The sequence below is a fragment of the Gopherus flavomarginatus genome, chromosome 3 (genome assembly GCF_025201925.1).
Source record: "Gopherus flavomarginatus isolate rGopFla2 chromosome 3, rGopFla2.mat.asm, whole genome shotgun sequence".
Taxonomy (NCBI): domain Eukaryota; kingdom Metazoa; phylum Chordata; order Testudines; family Testudinidae; genus Gopherus; species Gopherus flavomarginatus.
In genome coordinates this window covers 17387155-17408332 of record NC_066619.1, presented here as the reverse complement: position 1 = coordinate 17408332, position 21178 = coordinate 17387155, and the positions used below count along the sequence as shown (strand labels likewise).

General features: G+C 41.5%; 1 protein-coding gene across 3 annotated transcripts in view; it reads right to left on the bottom strand.

The window, feature by feature from the left end:
• Positions 1–1337: 1337 nt before the first annotated feature.
• ME2 (malic enzyme 2) overlaps positions 1338–21178 on the bottom strand; it is a 49656-nt gene continuing 29815 nt past the window's right edge. For 2 of the 3 annotated variants that reach the window (XM_050944718.1, XM_050944719.1), the window contains 9 exons: positions 20047–20156; positions 19837–19934; positions 18304–18417; positions 18096–18210; positions 16635–16777; positions 12479–12581; positions 11570–11640; positions 10087–10185; positions 1338–7650 (listed from right to left, as the gene is read on the bottom strand). In XM_050944718.1, coding sequence (XP_050800675.1) covers positions 7486–7650; positions 10087–10185; positions 11570–11640; positions 12479–12581; positions 16635–16777; positions 18096–18210; positions 18304–18417; positions 19837–19934; positions 20047–20156 — 1018 coding nt within the window. In that variant the 3' untranslated portion in view covers positions 1338–7485. The remainder of the gene's footprint in view (positions 7651–10086; positions 10186–11569; positions 11641–12478; positions 12582–16634; positions 16778–18095; positions 18211–18303; positions 18418–19836; positions 19935–20046; positions 20157–21178) is intronic. The other variant, XR_007773258.1, reaches the window with a different exon arrangement.

The following is a 21178-nucleotide window of genomic DNA, read 5'->3' as shown; positions in this document are numbered from 1 at the left end:
TGCCCCATACTACTTCTGAAAGTAAGAAAGCCCAGAAAGAAATAGAAGCACAGGAAGTCTACTGCAAGTCTGGGGATACAAGGAAGAGAAAGAAAACTAAGGTTGCAGAGAGGCTACACTGGACTCTACCCCTCAAAACTACGACACAGAGTTCCACGATGGCACATTTGGACTACATGAAGCCGCATGTGAAAGGAGGCCTGAATGATTCCACAGCTGATGGCTAATAAGATTCTGTATATTAGCCCTTTAAGATCGGCTACAAGTTGAGCATCCTACCACTCCATTCCATGCCCCTCTACTTATTGGGTGCCTCATCTGGTTACTTCAGCTTTGCACAGGGGATCAGGAGTTGGCCCTAATAGAACTCTGTCCCCACATTTGCTTTAGTGGAACAGAACTACAGAAGTTGGTCCATAAAATTTTAAGCTGCCTCAATTTTCGTTAGGGTCTCTTCCCATGTTTAAAAGGATTCCTTCTTACATATGGTTATCCTGCAGAGTCTGCTGTAGATCTGACCTTTCAGTTGTGTGAATCTTGATGACAGTGTTGTTACTGTATATTGAAAGCAGAGTATTGATTGTACATATCTACACAGTCTGGAGTTTTATGTTCTTTTCTGAGGAAAGCTCACAAAGGCTTTTACCTCTGTAAACTGTTTTTAAACTGTGAAGATCTTACAGCTTTTAACTTTTATTGAATTTAATTCCTCAGTGAAGTCCTTTCTCCTAATCTTAGGATTCAGATGTTGCAGAATTCTGCAGCTGTAGGTATAGCAACATAATTGTAACTGTCACCAGAACTTCTGAGCAGCAAGGGGTTGTAATAACAAATTAATCGTGGCCTAGCAATCAGAGCCCTGGCCCAGATTCAAGAGACTTTGAGTCTATTCCTGGCTCTGCCACTGACCTGCTGGATGACCTTGGGCAAGTCACCTCTCTTCTGCCTCAGTTTTCCCATCTGCAAAGTGGGTATAACGATACTGACTTCCTTTATAATGTTCTTTGAGATCTACAACTAGAAAGTGTATAGAAGATCAGGTATGCCTGCAGGCATATATTTGAGATCAAACGTTAACCGCTTACTTTAAGGCCTGGAATAAAAAATATTGTAGGTCAGGTCTGAGGGGCTGTATGGGGGATTGACATAGCTGTATGGGGGATACTTGCACAGGACCTGCTGTAGGACATTAGTAGTCGCTCACTTACATTGGCACTGAAATCCATTAGAACAGAGTAAAAATGCAAGATTCTCTCAAGCAATTTAGTATCACTTTTGGAAAGTGCTATATATTGAGCAGATACATTATTTTAAGAATAAAACAGAATCAAGCATAATTTGGGCAAAGGAAAATGCGTTTTACTAAAAAAATAGACGACCAAAACACACATCCCAGGACAGGTACAATATTATAAAAGGAGAAAAAAGAAACAATTCACATTTCAACACAAGTTTTGTTTCAGCTGACCCCGACCCTCCTGAAATAAATCAAATCCTAGACTGAATTTGACATCCTAAAGAGTCCCTTTATCTAGACTAGAATTGTTCACACAAGCATTCCCAATATAGAGCGATATCTTTACAGCATGTTTGAAATAAACAACCATTAATTTTGCCATTTATTTTGTTCCAGAAAAGCAGGCTGATCTACTGTGTGTAGTCTGGAGCAGGGTTACAATATTTTAAGTTCCCAAATAGAGGACACTGCCAGGGGAAGGAGACTACAGTTTCTTTTTACTTTGAATCTCTAACATTTATAAACAAGTGTAATGGCCTCAAAAATAAATGTAAATCAAATTTAAATGCACCTTTTTACATGCCGTTAGTCGTTTTCTACTGCCTTCGTCCTGTTGTGCCATGAAAGTCTTTGCAAGATGTATGCCTGAAGTTGTACTGTACAAGCAGGATCCCTTTCAGCGACTCAGTCAGTAACATGCCACCTTTACTTCTATGCTGCTGCTGGTGGCAGCACTGCCTTCAGAGCTAGGCACTCAAACAGCAGTCACCGCTCTCCGGCTGCCCAGCTCTGAAGGCAGCGTTGCACCACCAGCAGCACAGAAGTGTGGCAAACCAGTAAACATGCATGCCAGTATTAGGGCACACCAACAACTGCAGTTCTACCAGAATTTTTGTTGAAAAAAGGACGAGCAAGGAAAAAATCACAGGACATTTGTTCACATTTCAAAAATCTGCCCGGATGGAGATCAGTGGACCAAAAAAAAGAGGTCATGTGTGGGAAAACCCGAATCTAAGGGAACCCTAGTCTGGAGAGTAATTTTGATTTCCATTTTTGTTAGAGTAATTTCTTTAAGGACAGATGAGCCAAATTCTGAAAAAACGATTGAGTGCCTATATAACACAATGAGTTGTGCCCCATGAGAGGCCTTGATCCCTGCTCCCACTGAAGGCAATGATAAAACTCCAACTTCTGTTGTGCAGAATCAGGCTCTAACAACCAGGAAAATCAGGAAGGTTATGCAGGTAAAACTCCTTATTGAATTCAATGTGAGTTTTGCTTCAGTAAGGATAAATAAGACCTGCTGAGTTTGCTTAGATCTTTTAATGTAAAATATTTTAACTGCCTCAGTTAAGTTTACTGATCGGTTTTTAAGAACATAGTTTCCAATGTAATCGAGACTTCTCCCCGTTCCCTCAAAACTAAAATGGAAGGGACATTTCTCATTCCCAAAGTGCACTCTACAGTCATCCAGACTCATAAAAATTGCTCCTTAAAGTGCATTTCTAGTCTGAAGTTTTCAGAAATGTTCACTATTTTGTGTCTCTGAATGTTTGGGTACACAACTTTGGACACCTCAGGCCTGATTTTAAAGGTGCTGGAGACATGCAGCTCCCACTAAAGTCTGAAACTTTTGTTGAATGTAAAAATGACATTTTCTTACTCATCAAATCCAGTCCCTGTGTATGTTCAGCAGATTTGAACTCAGAATGGGAACTTTTAATTTTTTTAATGGTCTTTGTGCCTGCTGGTCCACCACAGCCAATGGAGCTAGGAGAAAATGAGCTGGATTCTATTCCATCTTATGTATCAGCAACACAACTGGTACAAAATTCCAGTCAGCCACACCTGTACAAGCCTGTTGAAGGCAATGTGAGTTCACAGTTGTACGTGAAGACACAATTCTCCCAGCAGACACTTTATCAGCATCGAAGATCATGCACAAGAACAGATTACTCAAAACTCCCAGGCTGTGTGTGCAAGGGCTGGTAGTTAGAAAAAACAACTTTCTACCTGTACGCTGAGCACATTTGTTCTGGTGTCAGAGAGATAAATATGGAACCTCATGAGGCCATTCTTAGTCATTTTTCAGAACAGAACTGCATGTAAAGATATTTGTACACAGTATGCTAAATTCCCTCCAGTGCCTATATATGTGCATAGGCTTTGGACTGCTAGCAAGTCAAAACAGCTGCCATGAACAGAGGTTTTAAATGAGTTCCAGCTCTGATCCACTGCATCAGAAGATACTAAAACATATCCCTCCAGAATAAGCACTACTAGGCTCCATCAGCACCAAACACTGTGCTTCAGAAGGTAGCAGCAGCAAGAAGAGGCCTATAGCATGCTGGGGTGGTCCCATATGTGCCACCCTGCCCATTTGTAAGCACTGAGATATTATGGAGACATGAATAGTAGAAGTACCTAGATAGGTCAAGATCGACAAATACATAGCTACAGACAGATGACTCTTCTACCAGAGGCATGTTACAACAGCATTCAGCTGGAGATGCTACTGGTTTGGCATTAAAGTCTGGATCTGTTTTTGTATGTTCATTCAATAATTATTCACTAGTTAGATGTTTCCCAGCCCCTTGTCAGAAGTGCTCAACACTGTATAGGACAGGGAGTGGAGGAGAGTTAAAGCATTTGTTCTGTGTGCACAAGTCACTGGGAGCATGTGCAGATTGAGGACAGGATCAGGCCCTTAGCAAATGATTTTTAAAGACACCTATATACCTATTCTGCACCATTCAGTTCTACAGAATGCAACAGCAGCAATACAATTTTATTTTCTTTGGATTAAGATCATTTCCTTTATTGATAAATGTGTATAACTACCTTTGATAATGGCTGCAAAGCAAAATCAGAATTATGTTAAAATATGAAGCTGAACTCTATGGGGTTTCCATTCCAGATTACAGATCAGTGAATTTTCAATAGTTTAATTAATGCTCTTAGGTAGTTTGAATGAACTTATTAAATACGATAATGCACGGAATCTCTCTCATCCTTTTCAGCATGTATTTAAAAATAATAAAAAGGAAAAGTGACATGCATCCAAAGTAGGATTACCTGAGCTGGTACCTCTGTCGCAAACAGAAAACACAGCGGTGGTAAATTACATGTAAATTCTTAGGCCCTAATTATGATCCAGTGATAACTGAACAACAAAATCTAGTCACAAGTTGCAAGTTAGATGAGATCTGTGTACTAGTAACTAAGTTAAAACCCTGGACTTCTATGATCTTTACCCAGTTGCAGAGACAGTCAGATCCTACATACATTAGAACTTTGAAGCATTCTGTACCCAGATCAGTGAACAACTGTATTTAAATATATCTTCTATTTCAGTTATAGATGTAGTATAGACAGGGACAGGCTCAGACTGGAGTCCCTCCTCTCCTTTTCAGTGGCTTCTTGTATCTCAAACAAAGTTTCAAAAACATTCACAACTGGTCAATGCCACTACAAGTCACTTCTGAGCAATGTAATGCTCTTGGCTCCTACAGATGGAGTACAGCAAGAAAATAACAGAGTATGTTTTGCAAAAACAGGAAACCTGGTCCACACCTTTATTGGAAGTCCATGCCAATTTTTTTTCTGTGTTTTGGCTGACAGTATCAGCTGCTATCCTTACAGCCTATGGCAGCAGCCTACTGTGGTCTGTCAATGCCACTCCTGAAGGGCCTAATTTTCAGAAGTGCAGAGTACGTACAGTTCCCATTGACTTTGAATTGTGGCTGCTCAGCTCTTCTGAGAAATAAGACCCTAAATGGAAATATGTATGTTTCGATTTAGTCACAAGGTACAACCTTCCCCCAGTGGCTGAGCACACAGTCTCTGTAGCCATTGCTGACCCAGGATATAGAAGAATCATCTTCAACACATGCCATGAGGGCAACATACGGAGTGCTTATTTTGTTCTTTGTTAAATTCACATTTTCACTGGAAGGAGTGGGGAAATGTTTGTTGCACGTTTACTTTAATACAGTTACACACAAATAACTAATTCTCAATTCATGCTTTGGTGAGATTTGAGTTTTCAAAAGACCGGGTAGTTATTTTCTGTACTAAATAAATACTGATCCCAGAATAAGATTCAAGTTTAAATTAACTTATAAATACACTAGAAACCAAGCACCGCAAAAATAGATGAAAAGGAATTATTTATAAAACCACCACGTGTGTGTTGGTCTTTTTTATAGATATATAAATTTTATACCTCATAATTCACAAACACAGTGATGTAGAATTTAGAGCCACCTCCACACTCTGTGTTTTACGAAAGCCTCAGTATGTTGTCAAGTAATTTTTCCATCACTGAGATATTTGGAAAAAGCAGTCTTCTCTCATCACCTAGTGAAAATCTACTGCAAACTCTACTTTTCTTCCTCTCACCTTTTGCTCTTAAAAAGATTAAAACAATCAATCCATGTTTTAAAATCACAACAGAGTAAGCAATAAAAGGAAGGGGAGCTCTGCACCCTCTTCAAGGGGGTATGGTGCCTGCGCTTCCTGCTGTGCACACATTTGCCATGGATAAATTTATTCATGTATCTGGATCTTGGCTTCTAGCCTGTCAGTTCAGCCAGAAGAGCTATTTATTTCTGCCATTGGTTCTTGACACAGCAAAACTCCAGTAAAGCATGCGGTTCCCTTTGTCTAGTTTTATGTTACCCCTGCTCTTAGGGGATGGTTTTAACAAAGTCACAGACAACCAGCAATAACCAAATTCTGTGTCTACTAATGTAGAGAACTGGATTTCACTCAGACAGTAGATGGGAGGGAAATGAGAAGGAACCCAAACAATAATACCCACATCAAATTCAGGGCCTTCAATGCAACAGGAGGCTAACCCTGAATGAATCAATGAGGAAAAAAAAGAACTAACCTAGCAATGATCTGGCCACAACTTCTGATTTCATATGGAGTAACTTGATAGAAATTAAAGTCACATTCTGTGGCGTGAAGAGGAACAAGGGAACGACTGAAAACTTTTGAAAGTCAGACTTTTTGAGTCTTCTATTCACGCTGAACTACTGGGAGTCTTATCAAGTGAAAACTGTAGGAAACATGCAATCAAACCACTGGAAGTGCACATATCAACAGCTGCCTGCAGCACCCACTGTTCCAGCTTTATCAGCAACAGAAGAAAAAAAAAAGAGGGAAAATAACCTTTGTTCAAAGCACCAAGTAGATCTGTTTTGGAGTCACTTCTGATCAGTGATGGGTCACCTGGCTCTACACACTCCTCATGTGAAAACAAAGGATGTAAGTTCTAGGAAGAACACAATGCTGAGAGGTTTGCTTAAAAGTAACAGAACCTTAAAAAGAAAACAAATCAAACCAAAATCTTTTGGCAGATAATTTCTGAGTTCTGCAGCTAAACTGAACCACCCGTAGCTTTCACAACTCACTATGAAGGATTCTGTAGACTGCTTTATAAACTGCATCTCAAAAAGTAGAATAATAGGCAATAGTTTACTTTCTTTTGCTTACATAACCCCCCCCCACTATAATGTGATTATTTTCAAACTTTTCAAGAATAACTTTTTTCAAACTAATTCACAATTGTTTCTAATAATAAATTCTATACAACGATCAAACCGTAGAGTACAAATATTGTTGCAAATTTCAAATGTGCACACAACCATGGTCTCCCTACAGCCAAGAATTTCCAAACCAAGACCACAGAACAGAGTGGCTGAATGAAGCATGGAAACTTGGACACATGTAGCTTTGTTCTGCAGATGGAACAGAATCTTCCATTTGGATACATCTGGCCTTTTTTCTTGACAGATTCTTTCTGTGATGCCACAATTCATTGTTTGTGATGACAATGAAGAAATTAGACAGAAGACTTATTATTAAAAAACAAAAGCAAATATCCTGGCAATCAGCAATGATGAGACGGCAAATACAGTTCATTATCATTTGTCTATGGCTAAAATACCATTTAAAAATTCTCTGATATGAAGAGGGCTCTAAACTTGAGTTACAACATTACTGTCATTTAAATTAATTTTGGACAGCTATACCATTCATGTGATGTGAGCCATCACCAGTATAGCTGATCAGATTCTTATGGAAAAAATCAGTCACGCAGAAAAATGAAGGGGTGGAGTGGAGACAACAAAATGAGGGAAAATAAGTTACAAGTTGCAAAAGTCATTATCGTAAATTAGTCTGAAAAGGATTCCCTGCAGAGTAGAAGACAGCACCTGAGGAGTGCGATCTTTTGTATGTCAGTGCATTTCAGATGGCTTTGCCGTAGACACAGGCCAGTCATACACATCTGGCATGAAGGATTCGTATTCGTAGCTCCAAACCTTTGATAGTATATATTGTTTCTTGTCTGCAGGTTCAGGGTAATGGAAAGCCATGTTGTTTGCGTACATAAATTCCATAACCTGAAAAGTTAAATCACAATGTACAGTTTGTGCCCGTTAATACTTTTTTGGATGATATACTAGGAAAACAGAAGAGATCTTCAGCTAAGCTAGTGAAATGAGATGTATTAAAAAAGGATTAGTCGAGGGTAGTAGATAATGTCAAATAAAAACCACACTCCTGATTGCTTTTTTACCTCTCATTATTACAAGTATCCCCATGCAAGGAAAAGGGCAGGATCTCACTCTAGTGCTCACAAGAGTGTAAAAGGGGGCCTGGCTTAGGTATTGGCTGGTGATCGAAGTCCCTAAGAAGGCATGGTTGGCAGCCAAAAGGTAATGGCCAGCTCCCCAGATTGCTTGTGTATATGCTACGGACCTGCAGGATGTGCAATGTGCATGTCTGGGGTGCACTCTACTTCTGGAAGGCAGCAGAATGCTTCACTCATCTTGGATCCCTCCCTTGAACGCGTGGCCTGGTGAGGAAAATTTGAGGAGCACAAAATACATATGCCACTATCCCTGCTCTCTAGGGAAGTGCAGACAAGGGAAGGATTTGGCCCTTAGTACCTCTGTTCTTTTCAAAGTGGAGAATGCATTTGTTTTTTTAATACAAGAAGTGGCACTTTTATTCTCTCTCTTTCATATTAGCGATTCCAGAAGATCTTATATACTAAAAAGATTACTAGGATACTTTTGACATCTTATGCAGTGGAATTAACGGTTCTAAAGAAGGTTTGATACACAATAATCAAATATTTTTCCTATGCATCCTTTCAGCTGAGGTAGGAACACACACTTTGAATGCAGCCATACAGCAAAATCTAACATTCAGATAAAGTACATTATGCACACTTCTGGGGCACCCATGAAGCCACAAGCTACATAAAGCATCAGAGAGTCCCATGGCACCTTATAGACTAACAGACATTCTGGAGCATGAGCTTTTGTGGGTGAATACCCACTTTGTTGGATGCATGACATGCATCCGATGAAGTGGGTATTCACCCATGAAAGCTCATGCTCCAAAACGCATGCGTCCGACGAAGTGGGTATTCACCCACCATAGCTCATGCTCCAAAACGTCTGTTAGTCTATAAGGTGCCACAGTACTCTTTGCTGCTTTTACAGATCCAGACTAACACAGCTACCCCTCTGACTCAAAGCATCAACACCACCTAGGAGAATGACAAACTATCGTCCTTGTCTCAAATTAAAGCCAGTTACTTATGGGACCATTCTGCAACTCATAAGTTAGGCAAAGGCATGCTGAAAGAAAATCCTGCAATATGACCTAAAGGGTGTATGACTAGGGCTCATTTTGACTTCTGGAGTCATTGAATTCCATAGCTGGTGGCCCTTGACCGAGACTACTCTGTTCCCATGAGTTCAAATCTGGGCTTCAAAAGCTTGAGAATCCCTTATGGGCAGAACTACAATAGGTTATGCTAGAGGAAGAAACATTTCTAAAGCCCTAAAAGGACTAGAATAAGGACCAGAACCTTTTAAGGGACCTAGAACTGGAATGATATCAATGAAATCAAAGGAACAAAGTTTTGACTAGTGATCATTACCAGCACATAAATAAACTAATATTTTACAAATCTCCCTTATTATAACAGAATCATAAAAATGTAGGGCTAGCAGGGACCTCAAGAGGACTTTTCTCATCACACTGCTCTGGGCAGGATTAAGTATACTTAAGCCACCCCTGAGAAGTGTTTGTCTAACCTGTCTTAAAAACCAGTACTCTTGGGGATTCCACAATCTCCTTAGACAACCTATTCCATTGCTTTACTGTCCTTATAATTAGAAGTTTTTGCTAATATGCAACCTAAACTAACTCTCATGTGCTGCAAACTAAGCTGACTGCTTTGTGTCCTATCCTTGATGGATGTGGAGAACCATTGATCACTGTCCTTATTATAACAATCTGTTACATATTTGAAGACTTACCAGGCCCCCACGCAGCCTTCTCACTTCTTTCGACCTTTTCTCATAGGTCAGGTTTTCTTAACCTCTTATTCTGTTGCTCTTCTCTGGACTCTAATTTGTTAACATTTTTTTAAAAGTGCAATGCTCAAAACTGGCATAAAACTCCAGCTGAGGCCTCACCAGTGCAGAGCAGAGTGGGACAACTACCTCTTATGTCTCACATACAATACTCCTGTTACTATATTCCAGAACGACATTTTTTGCATCAGCGCCACATTGTTGGCTCATATTCAATTTGTGATCCTCCATAACCCCCAGATCCTTTTCAGCAATACTGCTGCCTAGTCACCTATTCCCCATTTTATATTTATGCAGTTGATTTTTCCTTCCTAAGTGTAGTACTTTGCAGTTTTATCAACAGCCTGAATGCTAGTTTGTTCTTTTTTGTCCCAAATATCATGCTACACTGTATATTATATAAACTTCCCAAGCTCTGTATCTTTTAGCATACTATCGACTTACTTTAACAGCAATGTAAATAGAAACTTCTTTGATGTTGGACAGTGGTGGATAAAGCCTTCCTTGGGCAAGTTCCTCATTAGTCAACTGGTCTGTCAATGCCTGTATAAAAAACAAATATTAGCAATTTATTGACCCCTCTCAGGAGGCAATGCATCACTATCCTGCAAACAGAGGAATGTGTTTGAGAGTTCTTACTGGATAGTTTACCTGAAATGCATATAAAAGTGCTTGGTATAAGTCAGTCAAAGCCTCAAAAATTACTATAAAGATGCATGCTGCAATCTGTGTACAAAGCAACAAGCCTCTCTCTTATTATTATTGTTGTTGTTATTATTATTAAGATTTTTTAGCATCTCAGCTGAAGTCAGATGTTTCTTTGCTGAAGTGTCAACATCTCAATGTTAATGACAGTAAATAGGTAAATTACAAGGGAGCCACTGCACTGCAGGGTTGGCCCATTTAACGTGGGCACACAAAATGATGGATCCCATCATTCCACTCGCATCAAAATAAAACAACATAAATACGTAAATATAAAAAGGAGAGGGGGAGATGGAAAAACAGACAAAAGAAGCTGCAGAATGTAATGAAAGAACAAAACAGAAATGACAACAAAGATTAGACAGAGCCCCTTTGTTCCTATGTTTGCAATAAAAAAGAAAAAACACACAATAAAAACCACACACACTGTATTTCAGGGTTTAAGACTTTTTTCCTTTCTACCTTTGTTCTGTCTTGTAGCTACTCTCCCCTCGGGCATCCCTAAAAAGCCCTGGCTACAAATTCTCCCAGTAACATCATCCAACCATCTTATGTATCATTTTTCCCCCCTAAAGTGCAGAGGCTCTTGCTGGTGAATCAAGTCCATAGAGTTGGACTACATATGGGAATGTAGGGAGATAAAAGAACATCAGCCCTAGAGCTGGTCAATAAATGGGGTTCTTCCCTACTTTTGTGGAAAATTTAATTTTTTTGTTGGAAATTTGAGAACCAAAATATTTTGGCCAAAAATGTAAAATATTTTGATTTGGAAATGCTGCTGCAGTGCCCCATGTATCCATTCTCCTCCAGGGGCCAAGCTCCCTCATTGAACTCCCATGATGCACCACGGTCTCCTCTTTTGGAGAAGGGAGGTGGTGCATCATCAGAATCCCTGGCTATGGTGCATCACAAGAGAGGTAGTCCAGCCAGAGAGCATGGAGGAGAATGGGAACACAAGGTAACCAAACTACAATTTCCATGAGGCACTGTAGCTGTATTTGCAAATTGAAATATTTCATATTTCAGATACTCTATTTTTGGACAAAAAAACAACATTTTTGTCATGAGCAGACATTTCCCCCAAAAATATTGATAATCAAAACCCAGTTTTCTACTGAAAAACCATTTCAGTGGAAAATTTTTCATCAGTCCAACTCAGCCCATCATGTCAAAGGGACTGACTTCGCCTTTCAGAAGCCATAATCTATGTTTGAACACATACCTTTGCAGCCTCAAGGAAGACCTTATCACTAATATGCCGAACACCGCTGAGGATTACAGCCAAAGCCACACCTATAATACAATTATTGATAATATTATGATAAAATCATTTTTAATGTGCAGCCCCATCATTGACAGGGTGTAAAAAATGCAGACAACCATAAAAAAGTGTTTCAGATTTATGAATATGATTTTTTTAACCTCCTCTGTTAAGTGCCAATAGATTCACAGCAAAGGAGAGAGAGAAGTGCTAATTTTGCTACATAAGCATAGACAGACGGTGGAACACTCAAGTGCTGCGCTGGATTTTTTTTGGTTAATGAGCAAAACTCTTGGTTCATACGTTCACTTTAGCTGAATGTTAAAACACAAGTTCTTAAGACTAGTTACTGGTGTCCTAGGAACATACCAGAATGTGCAACTTTGGGGGGGAATACAGGTTTTGTTTTAAAAAAATTATCCGATGTTGACTCTTTTGCACTATTATCTGTGCAAAAGTAATTAAAAGAACGGCATCTTTATGGAAGCCCCCCCCCACGCCAAGAAACAATAAACACTTTAGCAGGTGGCCATAAGGAAGCAATGTCTTCAATAATATGCCTTTGTTATTCATATTTCTAAAAAGTAATCAAACTGAAACCTGCTAATTGTGCACACAGACAGCCTATGTCACCATATATTCTGATCACTCATCCTTGTCATATCACATATCCTTAACAGCCTCCATTAATTAATTATTGTACTCATTAAGTCTTGTCTCAAACTAGACTAAGCTCTTCAGGGTGTCTTACTGTGTGCCTGAGCAACGTAGCCCCAGTCCTTACTGAAGTCTCTAGGCAATGCTGCAGTATTAGTAATAACTCTGAAATAATCTAATCTTAAAGTGGAAGAACAGAATTCTCGATACTACCTGGAAAAATATAGGCATTATTTCCCTGGCCTGGTCTGAAGGATCGTCCATCTTTCAAAACCACATGCTCGAACGGACTGCCACTGGCAAACAAACACCGCCCCTGTTAAACAAGAGGAAGTAATTCACAGAATCTGCATTACACAAAGTCACCATGAATGAGAGACTTACCACACCAGACTCACAGTCAGCTAGGCTCCAATTCAGTAAAGGTATTTAAGCAGGGATGCCGGAACAGGGGGTGCCAGAGGATCATGGCCCCATCACTTTTTACCAGCCACAAGGGTGAGCAACGGGGGCGAGGGGGGGGAGAGAAGGGGCAGAGAGAAACGAGTGGGAGGCAGGGTCTTGGTGGAGCAGAGGCAGCACCCGGGTAGGGGCTCAGGGAGAAGATGTGGGGGGATTCAGGCGCTGGTAGCTCCCCCCACACTTTTAGGGAGCTGTTTGTCAGGGGTTCTCAAACTTTTTTTGTTGGGACCCTCTTTGAAAATATTTCAGGCTGTGATGACCCCCCCCCCCACCATGCCATCTAGCTCTCCAGGCAGCGCCGCCACCAGCAACAGTGCAGATGTAAGGGTGGCAATACTGCAACCTCCTTACAAAAGACTTGCGACTCCCTTTCGGGATGGGACCCCAGTTTGAGAAACACTGGATGACGAGGATTCCATCATCTCCCTTGGAAGCCTATTCCAGTGCTTAACTACCCTTATACTTTAAAAGGATCTAACCTAAATCTTCCTTGCTGCAGATTAAGCCTGTTACCTCTTGGCCTACCATCAGTGGAGGGGAGAACAATTGCACACAGTCCTCTTTATAATAGCCCTGAATATATGTTAACACTGATCAGTTCCCCTCTCACTTTTATTTTCTCAAGACTAAACATGCCCAGTTTTTATTAACCTTTCCTCACAGGTCAAGGTTTCTAAACTTTCTCCCATTTACACAGCACTCCAGCTGAGGGCTCACCACTGCAGAGCAGAGTGGGACAATTACCTCCAGTGTCTTACATACAACACTCCTGTTAATACATCCCAGAATTTCATCTTGCTGATTTCAGACCAATTTGCCAAGATCATTTTGAATTTGAATCCTGTCCTTCAAAGTCCCTCCCAGCTTGGAGTCCCCCACAAATTTTATAAGCACACTCTCCACTCCATTATCCAAGTAATTAATGAAAATATTGAACAGTACTGACCCAGGACAGATACTAGTCAATATTTTCATCAATGACTTGGCCAAGGCCCACTATGCTAGATGCTACACAAACATAGGACAAAAAGATGGTCGTTACCACAAGGAACTTACAATGTAAAATATAAGAGACGACAGGCTGATAGACAGATAGAATATTGGTCAGCATGACAGGCTGTGGTCTCAATATGTGCTTAAGTGCTCTGCTGAATCAGGGCCTCTAGAAGGAATGTGTTGTGCAGATGGTTCTTGCTATGAAGATGGTTTTAATGACTAAGAAATATTAAAAGTAGCCTAGAGGTTTGAGTGTGAAATCTGCTTGCCCTATGGTCGAGCAATCTCTCCCTCTTCCAGTTCAAACCTGAAAACTGAACTTCTGACAGAAAATCGTGAAAATAATAAAATTTAAAAGTTTACAGCTCCATATCAATCTCACACATGAGAACACATCACCATGTATGCAAAAAGTTCGGTACTGTGTTTGAGCGTGTGGACATACACACAGTAATGGACTTTTTGAGTAGGTAGCAAAGTACATTTGAAGTCAGAGTCAAAAGATGATGTAAACTAAAAACAAAAAATACTTCTTGCAAAGCAGCAGAGGGCACCAAAGCATCACCATACTCTTGTAGGAAATGCAAGAATAAGCAGTAAGAGTTTATTGATGGCTTCTTCATGCTCTTAAGCGGTTTGTCTATGGACTCTCTCATTAAGTGTTATTTTAAAGTTTCCCATTTATAATGGTTACGCCATTTCTGAAGTCAAGAAACCTAAAGGGCTGGGAGTGGAGGACTGGCAATTACAAGACAAACTATTAGTCAAAGGACAAGGGGAACACTGAGTAATTTTGGATAATCAAGGTTTTGGCTAATAAAGGGAATTCTCTATGTAATTATTAGGTGTCAGAGAACACGACCCTGCTTAAGATAATGGTGAATTCTGAATAACCGAGATTGTACTGATTTCACTTTAGAGAAATAATTATTCTGAAAATGGACATTATATTTTCCCGCCCAATATTAACTGCCAAAAGTATTAGAAAAAATAAAATTTGGAGGACTGTAAAATTAAAATCCTTTTTCCATTAACCTGTAATATTTCACAGCCTTAACATTACAACACAACAATTTAACACATGCATGTGAATGGTAGATTATGGGAAATCATGAATAGATATTAAGGCAGCTCCCATAGAAGGCAGCTCCAGGAGAAAAATAAAGATTCCCTCCCCACCTACCAAGGGCTGATTGTTTTGAGTACCAGCCTGACTTGCTTTTAATGGTGTTTAGCTAAGTGAAAACACTTTAAACTGATCTACTGCACCTGGATCTACCCAACACTATCTTATGTTGGAAACTGACAGTGATAAAATGTTCCAGAGAGTGCACTTCAGCACTCTACATACACACATGGGGGTTTCTGTGGAGACAGCTGTTGTTGTGTAGACCTTCTCTAAAGTGAAGAACAGAACCTCATTCATATATCACATGTGGGTAAGTACCCTCTATACATAATCAGTGGAGCTACACCGATTTATAGCAGCAGAAGATCTGGCCCTATCATCTGTTTCTGTTTATCTTCAGTCTGAACTGTGAATTGTGAGTATTATTTTATTCACCAAAATATTGCCTAATAAACATCTGGGGGAATAGCCAGTATACAAAGAATTAATTGCCCTGAGGGTCGAAGAAATCTGGAATACAGTAGTCAAAAATCCAGATTTGGTCCAGAGGCTTTTGTCTTTTACTAGAGTGGGCCTTTGCCCTTGCAAAGACTCCACTACAGACCCACTGATCTGGGGGAGAACTAGAAAGCTATACGAGAATTTCAGCTTTCATTGGGGAGGCAAGGAAGAGAGGTAAGTTTCAAGCCCTTTAGCCTTAAAATGTACAGCGCTGTTGACCAATGTGATGATCACCAATGCTGAAAGGAACAAACCACAAATACACATTTCCGCAGCAGGAAGCACCTAAAGATCTCTGCCCACACACTTCTACATAAATGAGTCATTTAAGCTTGGGATGTATTCCAAAGATCATTTCATTAACCACCCTGCTTCTAAAGTCCCCATGCTAGCCCTGTGGATAGTGGTGAGATCCTACAGGACAGGAGTCAAAAAGATTTAAGTGGGAGGCATGACAAAAAAAATTGTTTGCAGGCCAGCTCAAAACTACTACAGCCAACTCTGCCTCTGTTTTTTCTCCCCTATCTCTTCCCCCTTTGCCCATCTCCTCAAACCCAAAAACAGTCTTGTGTGCACACTGCTTAAAAACTGTGCAAAAGGATAAAGGTTTTATTGGGTTTTCGTTTACTGAATGCAAACGCTGGGCCTGACCTCACTCACATTGGGCTAAGATAGCTATAACAGCACTGAAATCAGTGGAATTACACTGGGGTGTAAATCCAGAGTTAGAGAAATCAGAATCAGTTCGCTATGTTTAATTTTAAATGTTCTGACCAATTCAAATATTAGGAAATGAAGGGCCGAGTATGATCCTTGGGCTGTACAAGTCAAGCAAAGACATTCCCTGTTCTAAGGACCTGATTCAATGTTAAATAAAGACTGCTTTAATTAACTATTTCCAGGTTGTAGCTGGCTTCTGTCATGACTATTACACAAAATAATTCTCTTTAAAAACAAAAGCTAAAAATAGTCTCAAACAATGTCAAAGTTAGAAACACAAGTTACTCTCAGTAACCAATGATTACACTTCAATATTGTTGTCAAAACAGAAAGAAGATTTAGACCTGATTATGAAGTAATCACCTGCCAAATGTAATAATTTAAAATCAGAGCTGCTTTTTAATTTATACTAAGACAAATATGCATTTGAAACTGGAAGATAATGAGCAGTTATATTCTTTACATGGAGAAATTCCAAGTTTAAATGCTTGGGGTTTTGCACTCTTACATTACAGACAGAAAAACAATATATGTGCATTGACATATTTCATCATTATGTACCTCTGTTAAAGTATAAGCTTCCTCAGCAGTGCATTCAGCTTTCACTGTAGGGTTACTTAGTGCAAATATTATAGGTCTTTCATTGATGGAACCCATGGCTTTGATCACATCATGTGAAAAAAGCCGGCCAGCCCCGGCAACTCCTGAAATAAATTGAAAGATACAAAAATTACAGTTATACATGTAAAATGGGACAATGATTCCAAGAAGTTTATACTGTATATATTGATTTCTGATGTGACTCAAGATTATCACTGTTAAGGTCAGTCACACTCAGGAAAACCAATTGAAGGCTTTGAATAAATATTCATCATTCAATAAAACAAGCTATATCTAGAAAATCAGCTGTGGGAAACAATCTTGCACTGTCAGGAGATGCACAAGATGACCCAAAAGGTTTTTTCCATCTCTAATTTCAAATCCTTTGTAAACTTAAACCCTACACTATTCAAACCCAGCAAAGACACTACAAATCAGTACACTTGAATTTTCAAAGTTTAGATATTTTTAGTTATTTATGAGGCAGGAAGGGGCCTTAAGAATATGGTATTCATCCTCAAACAGTTTAACATACTTGACATACGTATGCACAAATGCATAAAAATGAATATGCACACTCAGACACACACATACGTGCACACATCCGGGGCAAAGACTCAGCCCCAAACCAAATTTTTTCAAAAAGTTATGTGCAAAGAAAAAATATGGTACTATAATAGAAGCCATTTTGCAGACTCAACTATAGCAGTGGCTACTACGGGTTGTTATAATTAACACATACATACATACTCACACGTATCCACTGACATAATGAATACTGGGGATCAGGGACTGGGGTACAGAACATCTGCTTTGCACCAAATTGCTGGCAGATACTAGCTCAAAAGTCAGTGTAGCCAGCCACAGAAACAATTACTTCCGCATAGGGGGTATCGTGGTGACACAAAGTATGCAAAGCAGCTCCTACACCATCCCTCCCCCAGCTGCTCGGGTAGGAATGTGACGTGAGAAATGGGAGTAGCTGGGTCTTCTCTATTTCTCACTGATCAACAGTTGCAGTATCATTCTTTTGGACCCCTGGCAGTCAGTGTAATTCAGAGCAGCCAGTAGGCTGTTCTAAGCTACACCAGCAGACTGGCCAGCCCAGGATTGGAGTGAGGAGCAAAAAAGGTCATGCCCCCAAGTTGCTCTTTGAGCTCCTCAGCCATAGCTAAAGAGTTGAGCCTGTATGTATTATAGACAAGATACAATGAGCCCCAAAAACATTTTACAGGTAGTTTAACACAGTGGACCAAATTCTGCTGTCATTTGCCCCAGAACAAATGCAGAGTAGCCCCATCGACATATGCGAGGTTATGCTATATGTACACTGGTAAAAGTGAAAGCAGCAACTGGCCCAGTGACAGCAAGATAAAATTAACAACATATATTATTTAAGGCATCTGAAATAAGTTTACTGACCAATAATAGCTGACGGCTGAAGTATATTCACCGCATCTACAAATGTCTTTGGCACCTGGTCTGGGGGTTGGTGTGTAAATGGTTCTTGATTGGCGTCTACCTTTTGTTCTCGGCCCTGAAGATTTAAGTTGATTCCGATTGTGAGAAGGAAAGGAAAGAGAAATGGCAACGTGTACTGTGTTATTCAAAAGGCCTGGCAGACCCTCACCTCAACCAATAGGCCATATTTATCAAACATCCATATTTTCTTATACGCTTCCTCTGCAGAAATACCGCTTTCCATCATAGCCATAACGATGAGGTTTGCAATTCCAAGAGCAGCCTGACAGATAAAGAACAAGCATTTGAAAATAAATCCATCCATTTAACTTACTAAGAAAATCAAGGTACAGTAACTCCTCACTTAATGTTCTAATTATGTTCCTGAAAAATGCGACTTAAGTGAAACGACGTTAAGCAAATCCAATTTCCCCATTAGAATTAATGTAAATTTTTTGCCACACAGTACAGTACTATAGTTGGGAGGTGCCCCCGCTTTACCCCACACAGGCACAGCCCACTGGCACTGGAGACAATGAGGCCAGCAAGGACACTGAAGGTGCCTTAGGCTAGGAGAAGCACGTTGTGCAGCAGCAGCGGCAGCTTCCCCTACTCTACAAGTACCAGGGGCGGGGGGTTCAACCCTTGGCCCACTCAAACCGCCTCTTCCCCCAACCCCTCAGCCTTAACCTGCCTTTTCTCCCCCCTCCTTTACTCTGCACACTGTGTCCTCGCTCCTCCCGACTCCCTCCCCTGCCTCCTGCCTGCAGCAATCAGCTGGCTTGCAGCGTTCAGGAGGCAGGAGGGAGGGGGGAAGAGTGAGGACACAGCACACAGGCTCCCTCTCCCTCCCCTGCCTCCTCAACACTGCAAGCCAGCTGATCGCTGCAGGTAGGAGGGAGGGAGGAGGTGCGCCTTGTCCTTGCTTCTCCCCACTCCCTTCTGCCCATGGCAATCAGCTGGCTTGCGATGTTCAGAGGGCAGGAACGAGGACTCGGCATGCAGGCTCTGCCTTCCCTCCTGCCCACGGCAATCAGCTGGTTTGCAGCATTCGGGAGGCAGGGGAGGGGGAGCCTTCGTGCCAAGTCCTCCTCCCTCCCTCCTGAATGCTGCAAGCCAGCTGAATGCCACGGGCAGGAGGTGGGGGGAGAAAGGGGAAGGCATTGATCCATGCAGTCTGCCGGAGGGGAGGAGCTGTTGGGGGAGGGGGGAGGCGTAGGGGAGCTGATGCGGGGCTGCCAGCTGTGGACAAAGCAGGCAGCCTAACGACGTTATAGTGAAGCATTGCACAACTTTAAATGGAGCATGTTCTGTAATGGAGCAGGGAGGTAAGATCGAAACAACATTAAGCGAGAGGACGTTAAGTGGGGAGTTACTGTACATTTCCTTCCAATATGGTAAGGACTAACAATTACTTTCTCTCTTGCACGCACGGAATCAAAATTTTTGGGGCTAAACCCTGCCATTATATGCATGGGTCCATCTGCTTTATGATGTCTGTATGGGTGAATTGAGAATCTGGCCCTTGAAAATTATCCTTTTGTAAAATGTTAAATATAAATAATCTTCTGTAAAGAAGCATTTCCTTTAAATATAGTTCAGTAGGCCTCCCGCATACAGAGTTCTGTAAGAAAACACAAAGAACACCCACAGTTCTATGGGATTTAACTTTCATTGCACTAGAGACCATTGCAGAACTCACCTCTCCTGCTCCAAGAAACAAAACTTTATGCTCTGTGATTGCTTTCCCAACAACCTTCTGTGCTGCCAGCATTCCTGCTAAGGCCACTGCGGCTGTCCCTACAAAGGAAATAAAACTCTCTCAGGAGAGCTGAATAGATTGACGTGACCAAACATATTTTTTGGGGAAAGTTTTCACATATGTAGCAAGAGTCAGAAGTGAACATTTTACCCTGAATGTCATCATTGAAGGTGCAGTATTTCTCTCTGTACTTCCTCAAAAAACGGAAAGCGTTATGATTCCCAAAGTCTTCAAACTGAATAAGTGTGTTATGGCCGTACCTAAAGAATACAGCATGATATTTTATCAATTGAGACATTAATAAACCAAAAATTCTCTCTCACACACACACACACACACACACACACAGAGTTGTTCAGGGCCAGAAGCAGTCCTTGGGCTCTTCCTGAAAATGGTTAAATGCCATTCCTGTCTTATATATGTTTAACAGAGGCAGGGGTGAGAGTAACTTAAAGGACTTACCGGTACGCCGGAGTCCTGAGCAGCGGCATGGTCTCAACCAGAGGAGGTGTGGCCTCAACCAGAAGAGGCGGGGCCTTTCATGATTTAAAGGCCCTGGGGCTCTAGCTGTGAGCCCCAGGGCCTTAAATCACCCTGTAGTTACTAGCTGCAGAGGCAGCTGGGAGCCCCGGGGCTCAAGGGCGAATTAAAGGGCCCGGGGCTCCAGCCGCCGCAGAGCTCCGAGCCCTTTAAATCACCGTGGGAGCCCTGCCATCACTACCCCGAGGTGGCAGGGCTCGGGCGGGGATTTAAAGGGCCTGGAACTCCTGCCACTGCAAGGAGCCCCAGGCCCTTTAAATTGCCTCCGGAGCCCTGCTGCCGCTGTCCCGGGGTAGTGGTGACAGGGCTCCAGCTGTGATTTAAAGGGCCCAGAGCTCCCTGCAGTTGCAGGCGCACCAGGCCCTTTAAGTCCCCGCCCAAGCCCAGCTGCAGGAGCCCCAGGGCTCTGGCAGCGATTTAAGGGGCCAGAGGCTCCATTTGTTGTGGGGTGCCCTGGGACCTTTAAAGCGCCACCAGAGCTCCGGTTGTGGGGCTTGGGCAGAGCTTTAAAGAGCCTGAGGCTCCTCGCAGGGGCCAGAGCTCCGGGCCCTTTAAATCTCTGTGTGAGCCTGGCTGCTGAAGCTCCAGCAGTGATTTAAAGGGCCCGGGGCTCCCAGCAGCGGCAGGAGTCCTGGGCCCTTTAAATCACTGCCAGAGAAGCCGGTCCAGTCCGGCACAGCATACCAGCTCTTGCCAGTACACCGTACTGGACCATACCAGCTTACTTTCACCTCTGCACAGA